Source organism: Naumovozyma dairenensis, chromosome 1 (assembly GCF_000227115.2).
Source record: "Naumovozyma dairenensis CBS 421 chromosome 1, complete genome".
Lineage (NCBI taxonomy): Eukaryota > Fungi > Ascomycota > Saccharomycetes > Saccharomycetales > Saccharomycetaceae > Naumovozyma > Naumovozyma dairenensis.
The window spans coordinates 1,481,799-1,508,489 of NC_016479.1; the positions used below are offsets into that span (position 1 = coordinate 1,481,799).

The window sequence follows — 26,691 nt, forward strand, 5'->3', positions numbered from 1 at the left end:
TTGTTTAGAAGTATATATACGTCGTGGAATCAGTGATTAAAAGTTTTTCTCTCTCTTGGCGTTTGTTATATCAAACAGATATATGGGTATTAGTGGTCCAATTTAGTGTTTGCTGAATATACCACACATTCAGAAGCACAACAAAAAGAAAAGAGAAAGAAAAAGGAGGGATTAGTATTTTGCAATCGTGATTGCGTCTATATGATTGATTAACAAAAGAAGCTGACTTTGAATTTAAAATGAGTGTCTTAGAGATTTTTAATTTTCAAATGAGCAGTTTCAATTCTGTGTGCTTTTGTTTGGTTTCGTCTGATATGTAACAACTTCGCGTTTGTGTTAACGTAACGATATTAATAATATTAACAGATTAGATACATAAACTACTACATGTAGTTCTTGGCAGTCCGCATAAGAGTATAGTCAGTAGAAGAATACAAGTACAAATTCAAATACAATTTAGAAAACTGGAATTAGTTATGAAGATTGAAGTACAGAATATTTATCCATTAGTTGCATGGTCATGGGATATGCCCAAGAATCTTGATGACCCAGACAGCGATGAGCCGGACAATGCTAATGATTCTTATGGGATACGGAGAAGAGCACCAAACAAGAATGCAGTAGATGATGTCTGTGGTATATGTCGAGCAAGTTACAATGGTACATGTCCTAATTGTAAATTCCCAGGTACTGATTGCCCTCTTGTCTTGGGGAGATGTAATCATAATTTCCATTTCCATTGTATTTATCAATGGTTGAAGACTTTAACTTCAAAGGGTCTTTGTCCCATGTGTAGGCAAAAATTTCGGCTGAAGCCCAATGCTACAGTTAACACAGATCATCTTGGAGCCTTTAAAGAATTAGCCATAACAACAAGAGCAAGATTAATTAGTGAAGGATTGTTCGATGAAGATGAGGAAGGCGACGATGATAGTGAATATGCGTATGATAATGAAGAAGTTCAAAGAGATAATCGTGATTACGAGCATATATGGAATAATCCCTCAACGGAGTATGAAGAGTTGACAGTTGGTGACATGTTTAATACAAGAAGGTACATTGATGATGAGGAAGAAGAAGATGACGAAGGTTATTAATGCAACACCTTCACTTATTAGGTATATATTTAATCGCATCTCATGAAAAAGAAATGAAAACAGACGCCGACGTCCATATAATAGATAAAGCCAAAATGTGATATAAGTGCGTATTCATTCAATATGTTATATTTATCCAACTTCTGTCCCACTCGGGTACGTACAAAATATAACCGCCCAGTGTACAAATAATAAACAAAAAATTAAATAACAGAAATGCTTCCAATCGGATTTGAACCGATGATCTCCACATTACTAGTGTGGCGCCTTACCAACTTGGCCATAGAAGCTGTTAACCTGTTGATTTGTAAGAAATCCGTTTGGAATAACGAAATATTGGCGTCACGTCCAAGTATCGCAAAGAAGTATGTTTATTTTATTATTAATTGAGTGATTACTGTCACGAAATTATGAGTCGTTAGTTATCAGTCAAGTTGAATTATGAATTATTATGTAGTTTCCCAGGTTCAAAGTAATGACTCGAACTACGTTATGCACCGTACATGTTTGTAGCTGTATAACGTTAATTGAATTATAATTGAATGTCTTTTGTTGAATTAAGTCGAATGCAATGCAAGTGTTATCTTATTATTATTAAGATTGTTTCTTTGATTGCAGCCACGTCTACGGTTTCGGCCGGCCATGTATACAAGAGTTATGTATTGGGTCGATTTAAGTTGTATGGTTTTGCTGAATATTTACTCAGGCGTTCTGGATTAGTGTCTACAACCTAAGCTGCGGCGCCATGATTCAGTTAAGCAATTTTCTTTTTACCAATAATAGGAAGAAAAGCCCAGAAACAATGAAAGAAAGGCATTTCAATCCCCAAGTCATGGAAGAGGGAGGTAAGCAGATTAAGTGAGGCAATGCGACGTATGCTAGATGAAACGCCAATATTATTTTGTTTATGTATACTGCCTACCTCCAAGGGTGCGTATACTATAGTACGTATAGTATAGTATGATATGGTCTTTATACATATATATATATATGTATATATGTAATCCAGGGAAAAAGCCGTTCTGTGTGGTTGTTAACTTTAATTACTTGTTAGGTTCCTATATATTGGCCCCTACACTACACTAAATTGGTTCTTTTCCAATATTCCCCCCTATGATGAGCCGAGTAGCCCTTTAGGGCCCCCACTCGGCTCCGCCATACTTCTTCGCCCCTACAAAATCTTGGGTTAACAGTGAAGACACCCTGCAAAGACCTTATCAACCCTCTACCCATTTTTGTTTAATTAATATTCTATTAACATAAAGAATTTTTATTTATTTTAGACCTTAGCTAGGGTAAGGCCCCGTTTATAGATTTTTTTTCCTTTTTCTTAAATTTTAACGTATTCTATTTTATTAAAATGATAGTCGTCCTACTCAGCATCGAAAACTATCGATTAGTCAAAATTATATTTTATTAACATTACTTACACACTAGCTCTCCAACCAGATTTGGTCCCTAATATGAACATACGTGGATATTGATCAAAGTGAACTCTGTCTTATCCTTTACATTCATATTGCACGATAGCAACGTTACCTTTATCTAGACGTTTTCTCCTTGTTATTGCCCGATAGCTACCGACACTCATCCCATCCCTAGGCAGTTGAGTGAGGAATAACCAAAAGGAAAAGAAGTCCAAACTCAAATCCAAAAGGAAAAAATCACATACAGCGAGTAAAATAGAATACCATTCAAAGAAGATGGAACATACAAGAACTCATTCCATATCCGCTCAGGCTAATAATAATCATACATCTTCAAATACCAATAATAACACCACCAATAACATTACTGATACTACCAATACTTCTGGAAATAACTCCCCTTCTAACAACGATATCAGCAGCACTTTAGATAATACAAATAAAACCCCAGACATATTAATCACAGCTCATATGAAAAACATCTCAAGATCAAATTCAACTTCTCATACAAGTAATAGTGTATCGCCAGATTCATCGTCTTCCTTGGGGGACTCAAAAGAACACGATGATGGTACAACCACCAATACTACTACAATCACGACTACTGACACAGATCCATCTAAATTACTGAGTAACAATAGAATGATGAGAGATTATACCGAACTATCAAGTCAAAGAAACTTGATGAATAGCGGAGCGATAACTCCAATGAATACTATACCTGATTCGAATCACAATATCTCAAAACCAAAAGAAGTATGTACGGACAAGGAAGAAGAGAATCAAGAGAAAAGAATGAAAAAGAAAACTATTTTCAAACAGTTCGATTCTAAAACTGGTCAATTTTTAAGAAATGCAGAGACTAATAAGAGTGACAATATCATGATACCAATACCAATTGCAGCAGCTTCCACTTTCCCCCAAACGTCACAACATCCAAATTCGAATGTTCCTGGGATACATACTTCAACGGCACCTTCACTAGTATCCCGGCAACAACATTCAGAAAATATTCTAACTACTAATGTAAATACCCATACTGATACCACTAGCAACAAGAACGCCCCCCCATATCCGTCTATACGACTAATACCAAATCCAAGACAACAACAAAAAAGATCATATTCTGTACCAACCATTGTACATTCTTCGTTAAGAAGGTTAACGAATCATAACCATTATTACAGAAATCAAAACTTTGATGGCAATAATAGTAACAATATCCCGATATATAATAATAACAATAACAATAACAATAACAATAACAATAACAATACTAATAATAATAGTAGCCAGCCCATGACATCTTACGGAGTTATGAAGAAGAAATCACCTTCTAGAAATCATCTTTATTTATTACCTCAACAGACTGATATCCAAGAAGAAAATAGTATACAAGCGGAAGGAGGAGTCCCATCTTCATCTACTTTAAGAAATGCCATATTTTTATCTCGTAAAAAATTCAATAACATCAATAGCACCAATAAAACTATATCCAGTTTATTAAAAACCTCAAATATCAATAACAACAACAATAACAACAACAATAATGTATCATTACAGGATAGAATAAATTATATTCAATCAACACAACTTCCAATACAATTACCCCCAATTAATTTACAATGTTTGAAAGAAATTGATTTGCAAGAAATTGTTAAGAATCCTCAATTAAGACATGATATAATTTTTGATCCGTTATTACAATTTAGACCCAATCTAGATGGTGATAGAGGTATTAAAAAGAGAAATATAAGTGATAAATATTGGAATGATGTTCATAATGAATTAATAGTTTATTCTGAAAGACCTGACGTTTTCAATCCAAAACTTTCAAAATTACCTCCTCTATTTAACACTTTAAGAGATGTACTTTTAACAATTGTACCAACAAAAGAATCAAATTTGATTACTGATGCTCTTGATACAGAATTAATCATTCAAGAATTATTAAAAGGTTCATTAATCATGTCTAATTTGGCTGATTGGTTAGCGAAATTGTTTAAACATCATTGTGCTCCAATGAGAGATTCATGGGTAGATAAAATGTCCTTAAAGTTTATTGAAGCACAATCAGAGAATTCTATACTGAAACTAATTGATGCATTTAAAATCGTTTTCCAAATTCTAGAAGCAATGAAATTAGATATTGCAAATCATCAAATTAGATTATTAAGACCAGCTCTATTAAGCAACGCCGTGGAATTTGAAAAACAGTATTTTAATTCATTAATGAATTCTAAAAAAATTAATCTGAAACCTTCCTTAAATTGGTTCGTTAGCAAATACAATGAATATAATATTACGACGAACGTAAATGCAAGCACAAGTACGAGAACACGAAATAATAACGATGTGAATATACCGCACGTTTACAGGTTATGTCTAAGAAGTACCATAAGTTTATTATCATGTCGTAAAATGGTTAGAGATTATCCGACTTCATTATCATTCGATCATACTAGATTGATTTTATTGAGAGCAGACATTCGTCAATTAGTTTGTTTATTGGTTTGCCAATTACTTTTCCAACAACTTATTTCAAATGATACTACTATGGATAAACCAACAAAGGACTTCATTAGTTCATCATATTCTAAACAAAAATTAAAATCTGACATTACCAGTATTATTACTGATGACCATGGTAACTGCAGATGGACGAAAAATACATTGGCCATTTCTATTCATCTTTGTAAAATTATAAATGATTTGAAATTCGCTAAGGAGAACAATGTAGACCTTTCGGTGATTGGCTCATCATCTACAATATCGACGTCAAGATTCCCCACCGAAATAGATCAGACGAAGATAGCCTTTGCTAAGTCATGGCTCTCTAAACAGACTCAACCATTAAGTGATGTATATGGTGTCCTAGAAAACAGAGTTCTTAAATCATTAGAAGATTCTGTATTCACTAATTCTTCATGTACCATCGATGGTAGAGTCAAACAAGATTTTGTTTATCTTTATAATACGAGTACCATGTCGACATCAGACACCATTGCTCATCCAGCCAAAACTGAGAAAGGAATATTATCGTTGGGTAAATCTACTGCTATCGGCGGTGCCAATAGTAATGCAACAAACAAGAATACTGTAACTCCATCCTCTTCCAATACTACCACTGGCGGTTTATTTTCTTTCCAAGAGATGGAGGAATATGAAAATATATATCGTCACTTATATACAGTATTGAATTTACATTGGTCCGTATTTGGGAACCATTACATTGATGCATTAAGAGACGACAATGCTGGAATGCAAGGTCATACAAAGAATGACGGCGATACTGAGCATGAAGATATTGAAATGAATTGACAGGATATCTTGTATTAACATTATTATTATATAATTATTATTATCATTATTATTATCCATTCAATTTAACATTATTATTATCTAACAATCGATATATAAGAATACCATATTTATCCATTCACAAGCAGTTTCTGTGTCTAATCCGTTCCTACTTCTTAGCACAACCTTCTGGATTGTAACGTGATCACGGTTAGGAGCGTAACTGTACTCCGCAATGCAGCGAAAGACGCTCCACACGGAATAAACAACAAAAACAAAAACACGAAAGTAGTTTTAAGGTGTCTTCTATTTCACCCTACTCTACTCCAAGCGATATACTTGTTAAGTAAAACTTACCTACAGTCCCTTCGAAGTCATTCACAACGATCGAACAGATAACGATAGTCGATACTCGGCGCCTATCTAACTGCGCAAACAATCCATCTATACCTCAAACGTGCTGTAACTCAAAGCGATACCAAACTACCCATCACTAATGAAATTCATTGACGAATTAGATATTGAAAAGGTGAACCAATCACTTAATTTCGAGACGAATGATTGTAAGATAACAGGTGGCTGCGATATATTTACGACAAAACCTGTAGCTTCAGATAAAAAACTTTACAAGACTATTGATCATCATTTAGAAACTATACTCCAAGAAAATGAAAGTTATAAAGCTGCCATTCAACAGCAAATTCTAATGGAAGCCAATAAATCTATCTCACCATCACCATTTAATCAAACTTCTAACGATGCTTCATCATTTTGGGAACAAAAGAGAAGAATGTCAGTGGGAGATTCATTTCATAATAACCATTATTATACAAACAGTAATAATAGTACTAATAACCCCAATAATAACAGTACTAATAATGTGAATAACAATACTGTCTCCTTTTGGGAAGAAAATGTGGCTACCCCTCCAATCATTAGAAGCTCTAAATTGAATGATCAAAATTTGAAGGAATTGGTAATGGAATCCAATTCAGGATATGGCAGTTCAACATCAATAACTTCTTCAAAATCTTCTTCCTCCTTATATAATAGTATGAATAAGAGGAACGATAGTAATAGAGATGAAAGCACTACTAATGGCATCAATAATGACAATAATTCTACTGAAGATGGAGAGAAAAAGAAGAAAATAAGAAGAAGATCTTCATTAAATGATACAAGTAGTAATATCACGATAGGCCCATTTGGTCCAATCAAGGAGCCCGCAAGTAGAAGAACATTTGCATATCTTATTGCTATCTTGAATGCATCTTATCCGGATCATGATTTTTCGACTTTGGAACCAACTGACTTCACCAGGAGTTCTTTAAAATCGTTTATTTCCAAGTTTGAAAGTTCATTATATTCATTAGGTAAACAATCCGAAGAGTGGATTTGGGATATAATTAACCCTCATATGACTTTAGCTGACTGTGTTGTTTATTTATATTCTCCAGCTAAATCGTTTTTAGAGGATGAACCAGGCTACCTGTGGAGTTTAATGGGATTCCTTTTTAATAAGAAAAGGAAAAGAGTAGCCTTTTTATATCTAATATCTTCCAGGTTACAAAACGCAGCTCATGACATAAATTATGATGACAATTTTGCAATGGATCCCAAAAGGAAGTTAACAATTGACGATGATTCTAATCAATTTGAGGGTGAGTACGATTTGGTAAATGACGAGGAAGCTATTATTGATGATACTGAAGATGATTTTCTTATAGGATCTCGAATCTAAAAACTTTTCTTTTAAGCGTCTTTCCGCCTTATCTTATTTTATGACTTTCAATTTTTTAATTATATATCGTTGATCGATTTTTCCTTCTCCTTCTATTATACTTTATCTAAGCTCTTTCATACATTGCCAATATAATAATTTTCTCCTGCATACAACTTAAAATGTTCATAGCATTGGCTCTATCTTTTCCAATCTATAGATAAGCGCTAGGGTATTCAGTTAGCTCCTTTACCCCAGGGTCTCGAGAGTTCCTGAGAAATGAACTATAAATATAGATTCCAAGAATTAATAAAAAAATAATACATAAACGTTCTAACGGTACATCATTTATGTTGTAGTAGCTAATCCCCAGCCAGTTTTGTAAAATTTACTAAGGTATGAACATTTCATTTAACATGTACTTTTATTGTCTATGTAATCTACTCTAATAGAGTTTAATAAGGGGTAAAGAACAAGGGTAGCTCATTAAACGCAGCAGTAAATTCTTTAATCACCAACCGATTCAATACCTTTCTTACTGATTATGAAAGCGACTTCGCCAGGCTTACAGAAAGATGAAAAAACAACTTTCAATGTTCGTCTTGCTTGCCAAAATTTACTTGTATCAGTTCCATCATAATACTTAAGGTCTCCTCTTTTTATCATTGGTGATGCCATATAAGTTTTTCTTAGCAATATCCTCGTGGATACATGATTTGCCCACGAGAGTCCCAAATTTGGTACTCTAGTGTCGATTTTCTTCTTGTACGGTTTTTTTTTAATAAGATATGACGTCGAGTTTTGTTTTCTATCAACATTAGTATACCTGCTATTCAAAGTATCTACATCCAAGTTATCGTTCAGTACCAATTGTCGACTAGGCTGGACTGCTTTCGAATTATTAGTTGTCGCAACTTTATTTAATTCCGTTTCAATTAATATGCTATCTTCATCATCGGATAAAATACTTTCATGATTGCGATTTATATTATTATCATTTGGTAGTTCCACACTCTTTTGACGATATAATATAGTGGAGTCCTTCCAACCAACAACCCAACCAAGTTGGTACTCATAATCCATAATGGTTTGGTGATATCTTGTTTGTTTTTCCGCCATAGGTTTGTCACTCACCTGATTTGCTACTACAATTGCTAACGAATGTTTATCCGCAATGTGTAATAATCTTTCGGCCATTTGTTCGACATAATATCTGTTATTTCGGGACGCCTTTATAGAGTTAGTTTGTAGCTCTACCCTCATATGATGAGAAATTGAATCTATGATTATCAATTTGATTTTTGATTCATTTTGTTCCAAGAGAACAGGCAACTGAACATTTAAAATATGTTCTTGAGTAATTAAATCATTACAGCTAACAGTAAATATATTATGCTGAGAAACACCGTGTTTTTTAAGTTCTGGTCTTGCATCCAAGATCCCTTCTAGCCTGGTTGTTGGTAAATCACCTTCTGTAGTTATATAAACGCATTTACTTTCTAACCCTCCCATAGACTTAGGTAGCTGGACGCTTAAACATAATTGCATTAATAATTGAGATTTACCAGTAGAGCTTTCTCCAAAGATTTCTGTTATATTACCTAAGAATATACCACCACCCAATGATTCGTCAATAGTAACATCGCCTGTTGTGAAACAGACTGGACTACACCCATCTTGGCCATTTCCTTGCCTGTACGTCTCAGTGCTATCAGTGCTATCCAATATTCGAATCGGCTTTGGCTGAGTTAGTTCATTATATTGATCTTCAAATTCCTTTAGGATTAAATTTCGAAATTTATTTATTTCTGTAATAGATCTTTGTGAAACTCTTGCCAATTCTCTTGTATTTAAAGTTATGAAATCTACAACAGTAAGTTGGTTATGTCTTGTTGATTGTAACAATTGGGTGAATTCCGGGTCAGACAATAATTCACTATGAGGCAGCTCATCATATAAATCCATGGGTTAGTGGTGGTGGTGCTCTTTTCATCGTTTGTTATGTAAAAATGAGCTTAATTCGAGGTTTGAATTCGAAGTCTAATGTTAATGATGTACGTACATTTTTAAATGTCAAAAAAAAAAATCGTTCGGTATTTCACAGTAAGAAGATATGAAGTATTAATCTAAAACAATGAGAAAACGATGCACGGACTCGTCGAATAATATAAAATAATATATAATTCAATAAGAAATGAATATTCCAATTTAAGATAGAGATTAAATATAATAATGTTTTTCTTTTCGAATATGTAGATGTGAAATTAATTTAGAACTATAAGATTGTTTAGCGGTGATAGGAGAGGAATTAACTATCAACCTTAACTTCGATAATTTACTTACACAGCCTTTTTAGGTACACTATACCTATATATTGATGAGCATCAGTACGGTGCATGTTACCGAAAAATGAGTGTACTTACAACGACGAATTGAGTATCCCTTAAACGTATGCCGGAGCGTACACCAGATAAGAAAAGTTTCGATCTCTTTAGCAGCTCTTCTATTTAATGTGAGCCTACAGAATACAAATAACTAAAAGTCACGATGTAGAACTTTTTTTGGTTCAGCAATAACATCTTGGATTTCAATTGACGAGCCAGCAAAATCAGTATCATCAGTCGAAGCTGATGTGTTGCTAATATGCGTATTCATTTGGTTAGGGGGATAGTCAGGTCTTCTAAAGTCAGACATTTCTGTCTCTTCATCACCACCAGGGGAGCTATTTGCGGTGTTAGGTGGCGGATGATTTGGTCTCACAAAAGTTGAAGTCGTTGGTCTTCTAAAATCGAGATCTGTGTCAGGTCTATCCCTAACTACAGCGTTTGGTGGTCTTTCTACCGAATTTGATGATTCGGCCAAAGTTTCCTCGCCCAGTTGAGGTGGGGGGAGATAATCTACCTTACTATTAGGATGAAATTCACCCCTTGCATCATAATACCCTAAATCTTGGTCATTAGCAGTCTCTGTATACTCTGGTACAAAATCTTCAACATATTCTTGTGATCCATTATATTGCCTTTCTGATTGTCTATATGATGGTGGTGTAAGCCAAGCAGTCCCCCTTATAGGTTGCTGGCCCATGACTCGCCTCCTTCTATTAACTCTTGCTGTACAAAATACCAAAATTAGTATAAAAACGACGAATATGACGAAAAGAATCCATCTACCCCATGCCCAAGACGAGGATGAGAATGGATCATCATCAACAATGCCCGTGTTATTATTTCCATCAGTACTAGTGTCTCTCTCAACGAGTTTGTTCACGATCTCTCTCTTATAATAGTCGATTATTGGACTCATCTGATGGGTATTGGTGTATGTATGCGAGTATATGTTTTCTCAGGTTTCTGTTTGGGTATCTTATCAATAGAAAAAATATATTTCAATAGCGTCTTGATGTAAGCAATCTTAATTACTTATTAGGAGTTGTTGTTCCTTTGAGCTATCTAGTTTTTTCCATGAGATGCTTGCATCTCAATGGTTCATGAATTTGACAGTGGCGTTTCTATAATTATGCCCATGTTCCCTATAATTTTTACGTTTTCGGAAGACAAAATAGCGTGAAGGCTGAAAAGACTACAATTTGACTGAAGGGTTCTTAACAATGACAAAGGTGGAAAAGAAATAAAATTAGAAGGCTAGAGACAATGCATCATTCCACACCTATATTTCTTTGCATCAACAGATATGAAGCAACAAATATTCTAGATATCCTAGGAAAATACATATATAGATAGACTAGATAGACTAGACAGTATATACAACGCCTATATTTACAAGCAATTTTATTCTACGAACCAGTATCCAAAAGAGAAAGCCATTTATTATTTTCTTCTTGTTAGTATACTATTTGTTAAGAATTCTAAGGCAGATCTAGAATCTGATTCTGGCAATGCTTCTCGTAAATTAGCAAGGGCTTTATCTTTGAATTGCTCAGCTAATTTTTCAGTCTTACTTAACCCGCCGTACTTATGAATGGCTTTAGTGGTGATTTCAACATCACCAGGCTCAGAAAAACTTCGTTCGATGATGGGTCCCAGACTTTCATCCTCTCTCCAAGCATATAGCACTGGTGCCGTTGCGATACCTAGATCTAAGTCCACACCGACAGGTTTCCCGATTTCTTTTTTCGACAGACTGAAATCTAAAAGATCATCTACCAACTGGAAACATATTCCAATATTCTTACCAAAATTATAACATTCTTCTATAATTGGCGGTTTTGCACCTGATAGGATCGCTGTCGATCTCAATGCTTTCGACATCAAGGCCGCTGTCTTTAAATATGTTTTATGTAAATAGTATTGGAATGCTATATCAACTTTCTGTTGATGAGCTAGTTCGTTGTTATTCGTGTCAGGTAAGGACACAGAGTACTGATGAGGCTCAAGTTTTAATTTACCATCAGGAATATCAATCGTTTTCTTTGTTCCATCGCTAACGATCGTAACATCCCGATCAATAACAGTATTTTTCAATTGCATAAATTCACCTTCAACTAAATTGGCAATACTATTAGACATCAATTCGACGACTTCCGGATTTCTTAACCTTGAGATAGATACGGTTGCTCTTCCTAATAAAAAATCACCAGCCAAAACGGCCATTTTGTTTGTAAATGCTGCATTGCCGCTTGGTCTTCCTCTCCTAGTTCCAGAATGATCAATGACATCATCATGTAGCAAAGATGCTGTATGTATCATCTCTACAATTTCGGCCAATCGTCTTTGTTTGGGAAGGATACCTCTCTCTTTATCGAATTTTGTCTCAGCGAATGGGTTAACCATTTTGGTTAATGGATTTAACGGTTTCATTCCATGTAATATATGCAACGGCGAAATATTATTTAAGGGCAAATCGAATAAAGTACTGGATGGGTGGCTTAATTTGGTATCATCACAAAAATCTAGTGTATCGACCTTAATATTATTTCTTTCTTCAATTGGAATCTCAGAAAGTGCTCTTGATAATAACAAAACTAGTAGTGGACGTATCTTTTTTCCTTCTGCCTCAAAGTAATAACTTGTAACTTTATTCAAGGTGGAATGACCTGAACCAATCAACGTCATAATATTCATTGCCAATGTATTCATTTCGTCTGATACTAAGGAGAATGGGTTTTTCTGTGCGAGAGTCGGTGTAACTAACCTAGTTGCTGCAGATAACGCCACTGCATACGAGGACCTAAATCGGTAGCTTCGAAGAAAACATCCTCTACTCATCTGTTTGAGACCAAGGTACACCATGTCAGTTCTTCTCGTAAACATCTCTTTGACTGTTCTCTTGAGTTGAATAAATTAACTTATTGAATGAAGAGCCCCTTAATCACGATCTTCTAACAAGACAGTTGTAAGACTATGGCATATTTGTAGAGTAGTTTACATAATATGAACTTTTTCGATCGCGGAGTTTGAAACAAGTCGAGTAAGATAGCATTGCGGCACCGATTGCGCATAGTTAGGCTAGTTAGTCTACACATATGCTATTATATCATTCCCTTTCATAGTTTACCCCTACCGCAACTTTCCTCAAAGAAGTTCACGCGGCTCCTAACGATTGTCATCTCCTGTTCGAAGCTAACTCCCATGCTGTACACAAATTGCACAAGCACCACCTTCGACATTATCTAAATTTATACACAAGTTTTCCACCACTTCTTTTCCAAAACGGAATAGCAAAAATAGTGCTAAATACTAGGGGAAAACCCTCTAAATTGTTCAAGATTTATAATCAGACTTAGCTATTTAGTAAAATTAGTAAAAATTATTCGATGACCCACTGTTGGGGAGCTCAGTCAATGCATTGATTGTGGCACTGATGACGCTAAATATTTATTGTAGCATGCGCTAAATCCTCTTCTTTCTGCTTGGGCCTTTTGGCCGATCGAACTTTGATCTAGTTGTTGTAGGATTTTCACTTTCAATCTCGTCTTTATTATTTGTCAAAAGTGATAGTTCTAGCTCATCGGGGTCGCCAATCTCGATTATTTTTACGAACGTAATCCCCTCGACCTCTTGTAGATATTTAATAAAACCAGATCTATTGGATGCATACACCATACGTTCTTTTACCTTACTTCCAGATGGACAGCTGTAGATAAAATAATTTAAACTCCTATTCCTATAAATTGTGTAGCTAGGTTGAGATACCTCGAGCTCTAACTCTTTTGGAGAAGATACATGAGAATGTTTAATAATATCGACCTCCTCATTTGCCAGGTCAATACCGAAGATAATAACGTTCGATTCCTCTAAAACATCACCAATGGATGCTCCATGCGTTTCAACATTGAAGGTAAGAGTAGCCGTAACCCCATTGGTTTGAGAAACAAGTTTATGGCCCCGAGATTTTTTCATTAGGCGTTGTTGTTCTTCGATCTCAAAAACCGCTCTTTCAGAGTCTGTAAGTAAGGAGCTATTCTTTTCATACATACCCACTGCTTCTTCTTCAAAATGTTTGCCAAATTCTTCTGGTTCACTGTACATTAATTGCTTCCTAATATTATTTGTTCCCACTTGTCTAACAAGGGTATTTTTTGTTGAAGCATAGAGCATTTTGGCACGAACAGGACATTGGTCAGGAACATAGGAAATAAAATCATAAAAAGAATTACCGTTTTTCACAAAAACATACAGAGGATATTTTGTTGTTAAATGCTTTTGTAGTTCTTCGATCGAATCGAATTCATTTTTAAATTCGACCACCGTCGAATCGTTGGAAATTTCACTGGTAACAATCACAAAGCTTTCTTGACTCTCGATCGATTGGGACAAGATATTCAGCAGCTCTTGCTCTGCAACAATCCCAGATTGATTTGACATTTCGACACTACCTTTTTTCTCTTTGGTAACCTCGGGCACTTTTCTGTTAATAACCCCTTTTTATCACTTTTCATCACATACTCACGGTAGTTTGCAATATTTAAACTATGCAAGTTTATGGTAGACCAACATTGCTTAACAATATTCAGAGGTGTTTGGGTGTTGTACCCTGAGGAAAAAGCTTCTTGGCGGCTAATTTCTTCAAGAAGTGTGGTTTTGCTCCTATGAATTGAAATATATAGATATTCAACTCACATATCGAGGTTAGTGAAAAGCCGCCGTTATATAAATGAGAGTTGAAGCTATGTATAAAGTCGTAAAATGGTATTTCCTCAGCAGTTTTAACTATGGGGGTTCGTTGCAATTTGTCATTTGTATCACCAAAACGGGAGCCAACCTATATACATCTTACCTAAGTTGTCGTCGGTTGTTGATTCTTGGATCAATGTATCGACTTGTCCTGGAACACTAAGGATCAGTTCATCTCTTGGATCTATCCCACGAATTTTGTTCCTAATCACTTTCAATGCCCTTTGAATCGTATCGTCTAGGTTCCTGTCGTACATAATCGTTTCAATAACGTTCATCAACGCTACTTCATTGTCTCTCATTAAGGACAGTGTGACTTCACTGGTTTTCTTGAAAGTACCATCTGTTCCTGTTATTCCTAAAGCGTCATAAAGATTTTGAGTCAATCTAAATGGAACAATCTCTGGGATTGGTAGACGTTTCCCCTTTTCAAATAAACAATCAAAGTCCACATGAAGCACGTTACCACTTTCAACATCTAGTAAAATATTCTCACAATGCCGATCTCCTAAACCAAGGATGTAACCCACCATCCCCATCACAGCATACGACCGTGCATACCTGTTACGTGCATTAAACCAATTTATAGGGTCGGGAAATGTATCCAAAAACCATTCATAAAGGACTGGAGGAAACTTAAGTAATTGTTCCTTATAGAATCCAATCCTTTGCCCTGGTGAAGTGTTTTGCCAACTTTCGTATAGACTCTTCAAATTATATTTAACCTTCATGCCTTCATACTTCGTAACAAATATTGATCTTAAGGTGATAACGTTTGGAACGATCTCTATGAGCCCACAATCTTCTCTCAACGAAAGAACAGAATACGTTGTAATCCCAAGGTAACGTTTCATGGATTCCACATCCTTGCTCAATAAGAAGTCCATTGTGGTTGCAAATTGCATGTACTGGTTGTCTTGTCTAACATCTTCCTTTTTACACATAATACCATAGATGTGGCCGTTAGAGCCAATCATATTCAATTTTTTAGGTCTCTTTAGTGAGGCAAATACTTTGTATGAACTCCCAAAACTTGAGATAGTTACTGGTTCTCCGAATGGAACATACAAATCCATAGAATCTGCAGATAATGGTGATAGCATTTCTAAATTGATTCTAACGGGAACTGTCATGTTAGACGGTACCATTTTAACATCAAAGTTGAAATCTTTCTCTAATGATCTACCGGATCTACTTGATATATTCTTAACATCCTGCAAACAAACCTTTGTCAGAGCTGCTGTTAATTTGGAAGAATCATCAACTAAAGCACTTACTTGCGAGCGATGGTGTCTATATTTTTCTATAATATGTTGCCCGACAATTACACGTGGTTTGGAAGATGAATTTAATAAGCCTGATATGTACCATAATAAATGAGCTGGATACTCGACAGTTAACATTAATAGAATTTTCATTATTAATTTTGAAGAACCTCTATGTGTGTGAAGTAATCTTGACAATAATTGTGTTAGAACGGAATACCATATGTAGGTTGGACATTGTGGTAATGCTCCCTCGATACACTTACAAATGTCTTTAGTTGTAGTTTGCAATATCTCTTTCTCGCTTTGCAACGATGCTTTCATCGAATCTGATGCTATATCTAACCAAAACGTAATAACCTTTGGGAGATTTTCCCGAACCTTAATACTATTCTTTTCAAAGGCAAGCAAAAAATATGATACCGATTTGTATTCTAATTGACCGTCAGTAATATATCCTTCAGCAATCTTCCTCTCTAATAACCTGGCAAAGTATTGGCCAATCGAGTAGTATGGTTTATCCCATGTGGGGTCCAATATGAATATTTCTTTATATTGTTTGATAATTTGTTCGGAAGCTGAGTTATTTGAAAGATCAAGCCATTCAGTGTATTTTAACAACACAGCGGATCTATCTCTTTTCTTGACGTCTTGTTTCCTCCCAAACCTTTGATGAATTTCCTCAACCAGTTTTAAAGCTCTATCATTCTCTCCTTGTTTCCATAGAATTTCAGCAAATTCCAACTCTGCTTGTGAATGACCGTTCTCTAGACAAAACATTAAGGACTCACATGCAATATCTAACCTAGAGTTCATTCGACAAAGTTGTGTGATCTCAAAGAATGTATTTATAAGCTCTTTCTTGGAATACTCTTGTTTATGTAATAAACCAAACGACTTTCTGATTGAAAGCAAATAATGGTTTGGTTCGAATGCAGCCTTAATATTTCTCATTCGAAAATCTAATACAGAGATAGCATCGTGATATTGATACTCGTTATCTTTTTCGCTCAACAATAAGATGTCGTATAAACTATGTAATTTCATCACCAAATTTTGTTTCTTGACCAATGTTGTTCCAGAAGAAGCAGCAGTAAGGTGTGTCCCGATTAAGGCAAAACATTGGTCGATGTACTTCTTGGTTTTATGAAGATCACCTGAAGCGACAGCATTAAGTGACTTCGAAATATTGTATTCCAGGTTTATTTCGGGATCATTAACGTCCTTTAGTATCTCTACTCTGTGGATCCATTCTTTCAACAGGGAAATATTTCCTTCTACATTCGCAGCGGATAAACCCATTTTGTACCATTCCTTCATTTCCCGCGCTGCGGTATAGCTTTTATTAACACAAGCTGGTAGCTTAGCTAAAACTTGAGAATATAATTGATGATTATACAAAGTTTTCACCATTCGAGTCGCAATTGCAGTGTCATCAGAAATTCCACTCAGTGCAGAAAAACAGTCTTGGGCCATGGACCAACTCTTTGAATATTGCAATTCTTCGATTTTCGAAATCAGATTTCCAGTAGAGAAGCTCTTCAATATTCCGTCAATTGAGTCGACATCTCCTATCTCTTCATATGTTTTTTGTAGATTACAAAGTAATTCTGTGTTACCTAAGTTCTTTCCGTTTTCGCGGTAGCACTGCTCCAAAAATAGAGCTGACCTTTCGAAGGAGTTGGTCTCCAATGACCGCCGCGCCAGGAGTTCAGGTTCGATCGAATGCAAAAATTCTTCAACTTTCTTCAGCATTTTCAAGGTCTTCTCTTCTCGTATGATTGATGTTCCATTACTCTCATGATATTTCTGCCTAAAATTAGTTATCCATTTTCTCACATACTCTAAAACTTTAAAGATGGACTCATAGCACATTTTTAACGAATCGAGCTGAAGATGATTCAATCCAGCTGTACTAAATCCAAAAATAAATTTGAATTCCATAATGATATTATTCATTAGATCGGATGAACTCGATCCTGTCTCTTCTTTAACAATTATTACAGTTATAATATACGGCAAAAGAAAATTTGAAAGCGAACCATCATCCTCCCGGATTAATGAAGAAAACACGTGAAGTGGATGAGTCTCATCTGTACCTGTTTTAAGTAAATCTAACGTAAAACTTTTTATCCAAGATCGATAACCGTCTTCAATTTTAAAGGAAGGATATTGTAACGGGACGTATTCTTTCCATGACTGTGCCAGATACAAAGACGATAACAACGGATATAGGGTAGTTTTGGAGATCGTATTAAATTTGTTCCACAAAATCCATTCATTTGGAAACAATTCCCTCTTGTTAATATCCCATGAATCGCTACTTAGACCACAGTATTTTAGGGACTCTTGAAGTACGAGCGCTACGAAAAGTTGTTTACTAGGATTCTCACTTTGCCAGAATGCAGGTACTAAAATATCATTAATTACCCATATCAGGAATTTTATAGTTTCCACGTCATTGTTAAAATCGAATATCTCGTCACCAACGGATTTTCTCTCATTGAATTTATTCTTGGTTATGTCAAATGTACCTATCAACCCAATGCAACGGGCACTTTTTTTACATAATTCATCATCTATCGTTCTGAATTTTTGTGACGTTCGCAACAGGGCCTCTAATAGCATCGATAAATCCGTATTCCCCATCCATCTATTTGTTATTCTTTCGTTTTGTTTTCTTAAATGCAATTCTAAATCATTGAGATTCTGGTGAATTATGTATTTATTGTTGCTTTCAAGGTTTTTCGAAAAAAATCGGAACCAAATCGATATTATTTTTATTTTATGTATTATTCTTGCGAAAGCACCATCTCTTGATAAAATGTCTACTTGTGCACTACCCGCCAATGCCACGCTAATATATGGTTTCAACACTACTGTCAGATCACTTTTTGTTTTGACCAAGACATCCAGAATTTCGTAAACAATTGTTTTCGTTTTTGAGTCAAATTGTGACCATTGCTGAAGGATATAAGCGATGAAAGCGTCAATTATCGTGGAAAGTTCCTCATCGTTAAGGTTTTCAATTAGAAGATACCAACAACGGAGAGCACTATATCGGACTTCACATATTTCAAGACCAGTTTGTAAACATATGCTAATTTGGGCCAGCGCCGAAATAATAGCTTTTTTTGAAGCATATTTTATTAAGAATGATATACCATTAACAACCCTTAATTTTTCATAGTATGTAGTCCTTCCACCAACATCATGGATATCACTTGAAAAAACTTGGAAAATACCTAAGATGTTCTGCAGTAAATTACGTTGAAAACATTCCTCTTGTTCAATGGACCACTCAGAATTTGAATTTGGTTTATAACGAGGTAACAAATGTTTTCCAGTGGTGAAATTTATGAGTAAAAATCGTAATGCAGCTAGGACCGATTTTTCATTCTCGACAAATTCAGGTTCGGATCCTTCTGAGTTTTTATACAATTTGACAACCTCTGCTAATGTCTTATAATCTGGCAAATATGCTGTGATATAGTTTTTGTCGAAGGATGGAACACGATTGAGAAAAAGAGTTTCCAATGTTTCCAAAGAGAAAAATCCATGTTTTACCAGCGCTACTGCAAAAATATATCGACTATTTTTACTTAGTAAAGTTTTTTTCTCTTCAAGCAACAGTGTTGGATCGCAATCACACATTATTTTAGCAACTTCGCTAAAAACGTCCGTCCTATATTGGGTTATTGCATAAGGGACGATATATCTTTGGAACATTCCTAGAATTGTTTTTGCAGAATATCCTAGTAAGTTAATTAGACGATAGAACGTATTCTTTTTTTCTACTAGGTTTTTTCCCAACTGCCGTAACAAAATTGGAAGGATAGGGGAGAGTAGTGTATAAGGAGTCTTGTGTAACATAAATGCCATTATTTTGATTTGAACAGCCATCATCGAAAACAATGCATATTTCTTAGAACTGAAAATGTCAAATAGCTTTAGAAGAAGACTATCAAAAACCTCACCTGATGTAGTCAGTGTTAGTTGGGTCCAACTTATCACCCAAACCTCTGTTAGGTTTTCTTCGTTATTTGCCTGTAAAAATTTTATCAAAGTAGCAGTTTGTTGATCTCTATTTATGTCGAGTGTTGTCAAGTTCCATAGCGGTAGTAGTCGGCTACTTAAAAGACGAATGTACCGTTTTGGGTGCTTAAAACACAGCGTAAAAAATCTAAAAAGGGAACTTCCTAATTGAAGTTCTTCATGATCTAGTTTTGGAGGTTGATAGTGCATAAAAATTCTCTGAAGGCATAACAAAATGCTAGCTAATACCGAGTCGTTGTATTTATTGGTGTACTCTGGTAAAAGAAGATATTTATTAAGGATTGTCAATGCAGGTGATGCCGCGGCACTAATGTTTCTATCTGGATCGATTCGTTCGAAAATATTACATGAGCCTACAGAATCACATAACTGACATGTATTCCAATCAGCTAAGCCTTCTCGGTTGGAATTTTCAAAGCATGTCAAATTAGCTAGAATTTTGATGTTGTCCACTAAACGGCTGGTATTATTCGTTGTTAAGCACGTTTGTATGGATACTGAAATCTCATTAAATAGCAGTCGTGGGTTGTTACTCGTTCGTTTTGTCATTCCTGGGCTCAGTACATTCAATTCGCTATTCAGAATAGAGTATTTTTTATTTTTATGAAAGCTTTCCAATATCAGTATTCTGATTTTCTCTATTTGTTTCTCATTGCCTGGAAAAGGAGTAGTTGCCATCTCAATCAAAGACGTGGTCTGAGAGGACCTAGAACACCAAATACTATACTTCTCATTGTATTCTAATTCACCTGATGATGCAGTTCTTCTTTGAATATCGAAATAGATCAAAAGAAGTGCTTTATTTGTGAATATATCGAACGATAACGGCAGATCAGCGGCATTATCCTTTCTTAGCTCCAATGTGTCATGTTTTATCCAATGTTCGATTGAAAAATTGCTAATAAATGTATAAAGTAGTGAATCAAAACTATCAGAGGAAATGCAAAGAAGGTAAACCCGTAGAATTGATTTGGCAAATGATGCGTTGTTCGGAAGGATATGTCTTGGACGTTCCAAAATATGATGCATAATAGATAACACATATTTTAATTCACAAGTTGATATAATTGTTAATTTTTTCTTTTCGTTCATCATTGACTTATCAGATAAGCTTAGTACTAACAGAGACAGATAATCCAGTTGCAAATTTAGGCATTGTTGCGATTCTATTTTAATCGAGTCAAAGACAAAAAAAATAATTCGAATCAACCGTTGAAATTCAAAATTCCATTTACATAGTCCGGTTGATGAGTCTAAAAATAGGAGACAGGATCCGAATATTTCTCGAGGTGAATTCAGCCAGTATAACAATGTCCACATTCTTGCTATTTGCGAATAGAAAATTGCTGTTTCGCATTGGTTCATCAAAACACCTTTTATTTCTCGTTCGACAGATGCTAGAGTAGCTTGGAAATGCTCTGATATTTTGTTTTTGCACTGTCGCCCAAATAAGATAGTAGTCAGCTTACACCATGAACCCACTTTCTTTCGTATGAACCATTGTCTATGCCGTATTGCATAGTTCAGGTTAGAGACTATTAGAAACTCGTCGATTAATGATATAATGGTAAGTAAATTTTTATCAAGGAGGTCGCTGCATACCAGTAAATAAGGCTTCTTTTGGAACAATATATCAAGCACAATAATTGATTTGGAAAATACTTTGTCGTTGATCATTGACGAGGTGTCTGGGGATTCTTTTAGGTTTTTTAGTAGTGTCTTGATAATTTTAATGTATTTGGTATCGTCATTTAAATTAATGTTCGGTGGATATGTGAAATACTCATCCTTTGTAATAAATTCTGTGCCCTCGATAGCAAGAATGAGCTCATCCAGATATCTTATATGGGATTCCATATTGATTTTAATTAGACAAAGGGAGGACCAATTGTTTCCCGCGTGATTCTATGGAAAAACTTCAGAATAATAGTATATATTTTCTCTATAGCAACTGGAAAAAGCAGATGTGAGTCCACTTTATCAAAGCTTTCTTGAAAACCCATTATTATTATCAGTCAATTCTTAATATTTGCAAGTTTCGAAGAGTTTGCTACGCGGAGACCAACGAAATTTGAAAAGGTAGCGCCATATGTAACATACCTTTGATCTAATTCAGTCTACAGAACGGATTGCTATTAAATGCGTTCATAATAAACTACCTCTGGAATGATTCTATAAAACGATAACGAAGGATAATAACATTTCAAGAGCTCTTACTACTTTAGATGAAAAAGCTGTCGAAACTTTTGGACAAAGTATAACATTATCTGATCAAACAAAGAGATAGATACTTTATCATATCGTTTGACCTTATATCTATACTGCATTGACTCTGAAATAAAAAATCTTCTTAACATAATGTTTACACGATATATTTAACTACACTATTAAATAAGAATTAAGATTCTTATCTTCAACCGAACTTGAAGTATAGTTATTTCCCCCCAAAATCTGAAGCTGGGAAAGAACCATAATAAAGGGTCAGCCATTGACTTATGGTCTAATTCTATACCTCACCGATATAGAAGAAGCTCGACCTTTTGTAGTATAGCCTGGATGTTTTTCAACCTATTTGTTTCTATTTCAAATCTGGAGCCACTATAATATATAGCTTATGTATAACGGTATAAAGTAGACTATATAATAGGAAAATTTCGTCTGTCTATATTTGAGGTTCTTTTTGGTTATGGACATATTGAATAGTACATTTATTTTTATACTGCGTTTCTCATCATTGAGGTTATAGTATTTTCCTATTCCTTGAGAGACGCCTCCTGAACAGTTTGGGTCTGCTGTTGTTGTTGTTGTTGTTGTTGTTGTTGTTGTTGTTGGTTGGAGGCTGCAGCTGCAGCTGCAGCTCTCAGTTCTGCCTCGTAGTTTAAAGGCCTTTTGAATAGTAAAATATGGGGCTCTGGGGCATGACATTCATAGTGTTCCCAACCTAGCGACTGTGTTATTCCTAATCCTCTCCACTCGTCTTCGGTTAAAATCCTTAAAGTCCCAACATCTGAATTGAAATAGTCTGATGGAATGACTTTCAGCATGGCCTTGGGTAGCATTACATGTCTATATTCATGTGTATCGTCAGAATAACGAGGTGAGTAATGTATAGAGTCCTGAAACTCCAGTACACGGGCCCTTTCTTGGTCTGTAAGCTTTCTTCCTTGAAATGTATGGTAATGGTGATACATTGACTTACAGTTTTCCACAGTTTGAGTCTCTGCACTCTGGGTAACGTACTTCTATGCAGATCTTGGCTCAATATAGTGATATTCAGTCAGGTTCTTGTTCGAAGGTACGATTTATGTTATGCATGCTACGATTAGTTTATCAGATATTTACGTACTCGAGTCTAACGTTATGTAAATTCGGCCTCGAAGAAAAAAGATCGAAACTCGGATAGAACTCAACCCGGGTAACAGAACTGATTTCTGTGATCCACACAATGGGAATTTCCAGACTATAAACTTTTGTCTCATAAAGGTCCCAGATTCGATGGGTCAGGTAAACTATAGACCACATCATCCATTCTAAACAGGACTGAACAAACGTGCAAGACGTATATGAAGGCCTTTTTCGTGTGCTCCTTGAACATTGACTGGAGTGGACTTCCCAAAACGACACGCTATTAGCTAGATATCCGACATCATTGAATAAACAGAAGATCTACAAGGAGTCATATCCCGTTGTCATCATTATAGAAAAGGAATATCAATTGGCAGAAATTACCCTTCAACTGAGATCATATTGTTCCATCGTTTCTCCATTATTTTGTTTACTGCTGAAATAGACATTAATAGCTGGTCATGCAGAACAATGTTTTTGTTGGTGTGAAACCGAAGTTAACTTCCTACCAAGATATGATGAATTCAATGCACAATTCTAAGGTAGAAATAATGGCAAAAAATCAGGCAGATTTGAACAAATCTACGAAATACGATTACTTGTTACTACCAATTACAAGCTCAAGGTATAAAGATATTGTAGATAAGACAGTAAAGGCATATCGTGCAGCCTCCATCGGTGATTCGGAACACTCTAAAAATATCTCTCCTAAGTCTCTAACGATTCCAAAACCACAACTGCAAGATATATGTATACCACCTTTCCATGACAATGGGAATAAGAGCTCATTCTCATTCATTGGTTTATTATCATCCTGGCTTGAGCTAGAAGACGGAACTCCTTTGAATAGAGAAATTAGTTTTCAGGTATTACTAAACGAATGTAAATATGCTCGTTTTGCCGGTATCGAAAAGTTAATTCTGGCACCACCTCGTAATTTGAAAACAATACAAAGCTATTCACAAATAATATCTAGGCTGCTGAATACGAGGGAAATTACAAATGTTCCTCCTTTGGTATTATCGATATCACTTCCTTTATATGAGGATAGCGATTCTTTGGCAGCCTGGGAGTTGTGGAACACCATTAGGAAAATATGTAATTATCATAAATCGTTGACTGTTTCCTTAGCTCTTCCAAAGATAAAAACGCCGACACACGTTTTGAGTCGTTGGCTTAGTGAACCAGTTTCTTGTTTACTCATTTCCTCTTCAGTTTTCGCCACTAACCAATATGAATACCCAGTATTACATAAGTACAACCAGAACATTATCAAAAAGTTTCAGGAAATTAATGGAAATTCTCAGACTATATCAGGTGAACTTGTCATAATCCTCCATAGTCTAGATAAAAGTGGTGACCAAATTAAAATGGAAGAAAGCGTTTACGTCGATTACATTAACTATCTCTTAAAAAGAAACGATACTTTGTTAATAACTAAAAATAAGGACCATAACGATGTTCTTTCACAGCCTAGCCTTATGCCACCCTTACAACCACATAAAGAGACCTTAAGTAACTCCATTTACTCAGTTTTTGAAAACGATACGGTTAAATATGATCTCTATGAGCAATCTATAGATGAAGCAATGCTAGACCTAATAGGAAATAATACAATGGACAAGAACTTAATCGTATTGATAGCCGGTGCAGGTCGTGGGCCTTTGGTAAACAAGGTCTTTCTGATTGCAAAACGACATGGTATCTTGTCGCATATTCAAATCATTGCATTGGAAAAGAATCCTCAGGCCTATCTGTACCTGCAAAAACGTAATTTTGATAAATGGGAAAATAAAGTGGATTTGGTATTGGAAGATATGCGCTTTTGGTCAGACTCCTCGATAAAAGTAGACTTATGCATCAGCGAACTACTTGGATCTTTTGGTTGCAATGAACTTTCGCCTGAATGCCTGTGGAATATTGAGAAGTGCCATTCCAAGGAGTCGACAATATTTATTCCTCAATCATATTCATCTTACATAGCTCCAATATCTTCACCAATCTTATATCAGTCCTTAGCGACAAAAGAATCTGGTTTAGAATCTCCATGGGTTGCTCACAATATACCGTACACTTTTCTGTCTTCAAAAGTGAATCAACTTTGGACTTTTAAGCATCCAGCGCGCCCAAATACTATAGAAAATGAGATCTCAAACTTTTCGAGGAATATGACGACTGAATTCAAAATAAAACACAGAGGAGACATACATGCATTGATGGGATTTTTCTCAGCTGAATTATATAAAGGAAGCAAAATATCTATTGTACCGAATGAGCTTCCTATTAAGTTTCTGTCACAAGACGATTCAGAGCCTAACATCCAGAAAACGCATGGAATGTACTCGTGGTCCCCCATTGTTTTTCCATTAGCCTACCCGTTCTCCGTATCTGATAACACTGAAATAACTGTCTTATTTTCCAGAGTACATTCGTTTGAAAAGGTATGGTACGAATGGTCGCTTGAGAGCTTTGTATACGTCATAATATCAGACAACTCTTCCACGAAATTAAAATATCAAGAATCACTTTCTCCAAAGCAAAACAATACAGAAGACGAATTTAGTTCTACAACTACTAGCAACTTCCTTCCAGTGTTTGAAAACGGTTGGCAAAGCGTCAGTGAGCTATATCAATCAGTAGCACCCAATGCAGCTGCCTCACCGATATTTAATTTAGATTCTGCTCAGCAATACTCGCCACGTCTCGAAGAAATACCTGAGGTACATGCAAAAATCAGAACAGGCGTTTCAAAATTGCACAACGTCAACGGCCTAGCTTTCCATATGCCCTTGTGATAAAAAAGTTTCATCGTACTTATTGTTCTCTCTGTGTTCAATATATAGTATATTGACTATTACCGGCACGAAATTGATAACAAGCTGGCCGCATTCGCAAATAATCATCGTTAGTTTCTCTTTAACTCACAAACTAATAGAAATGAAGCATATCTTGACTAGTTGCTTGTTCATCGACCTATGCTGCCTAAGTGCGATTTAAGTACCCTGGTTCTGTTTATGTTCAATAATGAATCTTTCAATTTCAAGGCGAAACTTTACATTTGAGCGGACATGCTACTTACGAAATTTGACTTTACTTCCTGAAGTTGAATTTCAGGACGATGACATAAACGATCCCGCAGGCCTCATTGTGATTTGGTACCTTCAGTATTGTATTTGCAAATGAGACAGCTAAATCTGTTTGTACGGAGACTATACCCATAGTTGATTTATTGATTTTTTCAATTTTGGCCAATTGATCATTTTCAAAATTCAATAACTCTTCATGTTCGCTTTGTAATATTTGAAATTATTGTACCTTCAGTATTGAAAGTATTCATAATGCTTCACA

The 26,691-nt window shown here is 35.4% G+C and overlaps 10 protein-coding genes and 1 non-coding gene across 11 annotated transcripts; 4 read left to right on the forward strand and 7 right to left on the reverse strand.

Annotated features, from left to right (window-relative positions):
- Positions 1-476: 476 nt before the first annotated feature.
- APC11 (anaphase promoting complex subunit 11) lies at positions 477-1,097 on the forward strand (the record flags this gene model as incomplete). The annotated part of the gene is made up of 1 exon (XM_003668001.1): positions 477-1,097. The coding sequence occupies one exon, from the start codon at positions 477-479 to the stop codon at positions 1,095-1,097; it is 621 nt and encodes a 206-aa protein (XP_003668049.1).
- A 217-nt stretch (positions 1,098-1,314) lies between these two features.
- On the reverse strand, positions 1,315-1,387 carry NDAI0Atrna16T. The gene has a single exon. It is a non-coding gene; the product is annotated as a tRNA-Thr (tRNA).
- Positions 1,388-2,800: 1,413 nt separating this feature from the next.
- On the forward strand, positions 2,801-5,845 carry NDAI0A06530 (TCP11 family protein; the record flags this gene model as incomplete). Its single annotated transcript, XM_003668002.1, has 1 exon — positions 2,801-5,845. The coding sequence occupies one exon, from the start codon at positions 2,801-2,803 to the stop codon at positions 5,843-5,845; it is 3,045 nt and encodes a 1,014-aa protein (XP_003668050.1).
- Positions 5,846-6,320: 475 nt separating this feature from the next.
- On the forward strand, positions 6,321-7,565 carry MAF1 (RNA polymerase III-inhibiting protein MAF1; the record flags this gene model as incomplete). The annotated part of the gene is made up of 1 exon (XM_003668003.1): positions 6,321-7,565. One exon carries the CDS (start codon positions 6,321-6,323, stop codon positions 7,563-7,565), a length of 1,245 nt encoding a protein of 414 aa, XP_003668051.1.
- A 486-nt stretch (positions 7,566-8,051) lies between these two features.
- On the reverse strand, positions 8,052-9,509 carry RAD57 (putative DNA-dependent ATPase RAD57; the record flags this gene model as incomplete). The annotated part of the gene is made up of 1 exon (XM_003668004.1): positions 8,052-9,509. One exon carries the CDS (start codon positions 9,507-9,509, stop codon positions 8,052-8,054), a length of 1,458 nt encoding a protein of 485 aa, XP_003668052.1.
- Positions 9,510-10,079: 570 nt separating this feature from the next.
- On the reverse strand, positions 10,080-10,847 carry RCR2 (Rcr2p; the record flags this gene model as incomplete). The annotated part of the gene is made up of 1 exon (XM_003668005.1): positions 10,080-10,847. The coding sequence occupies one exon, from the start codon at positions 10,845-10,847 to the stop codon at positions 10,080-10,082; it is 768 nt and encodes a 255-aa protein (XP_003668053.1).
- Positions 10,848-11,371: 524 nt separating this feature from the next.
- On the reverse strand, positions 11,372-12,814 carry COQ1 (trans-hexaprenyltranstransferase; the record flags this gene model as incomplete). Its single annotated transcript, XM_003668006.1, has 1 exon — positions 11,372-12,814. One exon carries the CDS (start codon positions 12,812-12,814, stop codon positions 11,372-11,374), a length of 1,443 nt encoding a protein of 480 aa, XP_003668054.1.
- A 579-nt stretch (positions 12,815-13,393) lies between these two features.
- Positions 13,394-14,368, reverse strand: TWF1 (twinfilin TWF1; the record flags this gene model as incomplete). The annotated part of the gene is made up of 1 exon (XM_003668007.1): positions 13,394-14,368. One exon carries the CDS (start codon positions 14,366-14,368, stop codon positions 13,394-13,396), a length of 975 nt encoding a protein of 324 aa, XP_003668055.1.
- Positions 14,369-14,745: 377 nt separating this feature from the next.
- MEC1 (protein kinase MEC1) lies at positions 14,746-21,855 on the reverse strand (the record flags this gene model as incomplete). The annotated part of the gene is made up of 1 exon (XM_003668008.1): positions 14,746-21,855. The coding sequence occupies one exon, from the start codon at positions 21,853-21,855 to the stop codon at positions 14,746-14,748; it is 7,110 nt and encodes a 2,369-aa protein (XP_003668056.1).
- Positions 21,856-22,751: 896 nt separating this feature from the next.
- On the reverse strand, positions 22,752-23,189 carry CKS1 (cyclin-dependent protein kinase regulatory subunit CKS1; the record flags this gene model as incomplete). The annotated part of the gene is made up of 1 exon (XM_003668009.1): positions 22,752-23,189. One exon carries the CDS (start codon positions 23,187-23,189, stop codon positions 22,752-22,754), a length of 438 nt encoding a protein of 145 aa, XP_003668057.1.
- A 615-nt stretch (positions 23,190-23,804) lies between these two features.
- Positions 23,805-26,138, forward strand: HSL7 (protein arginine N-methyltransferase; the record flags this gene model as incomplete). Its single annotated transcript, XM_003668010.1, has 1 exon — positions 23,805-26,138. One exon carries the CDS (start codon positions 23,805-23,807, stop codon positions 26,136-26,138), a length of 2,334 nt encoding a protein of 777 aa, XP_003668058.1.
- Between the last annotated feature and the right edge of the window lie 553 nt (positions 26,139-26,691).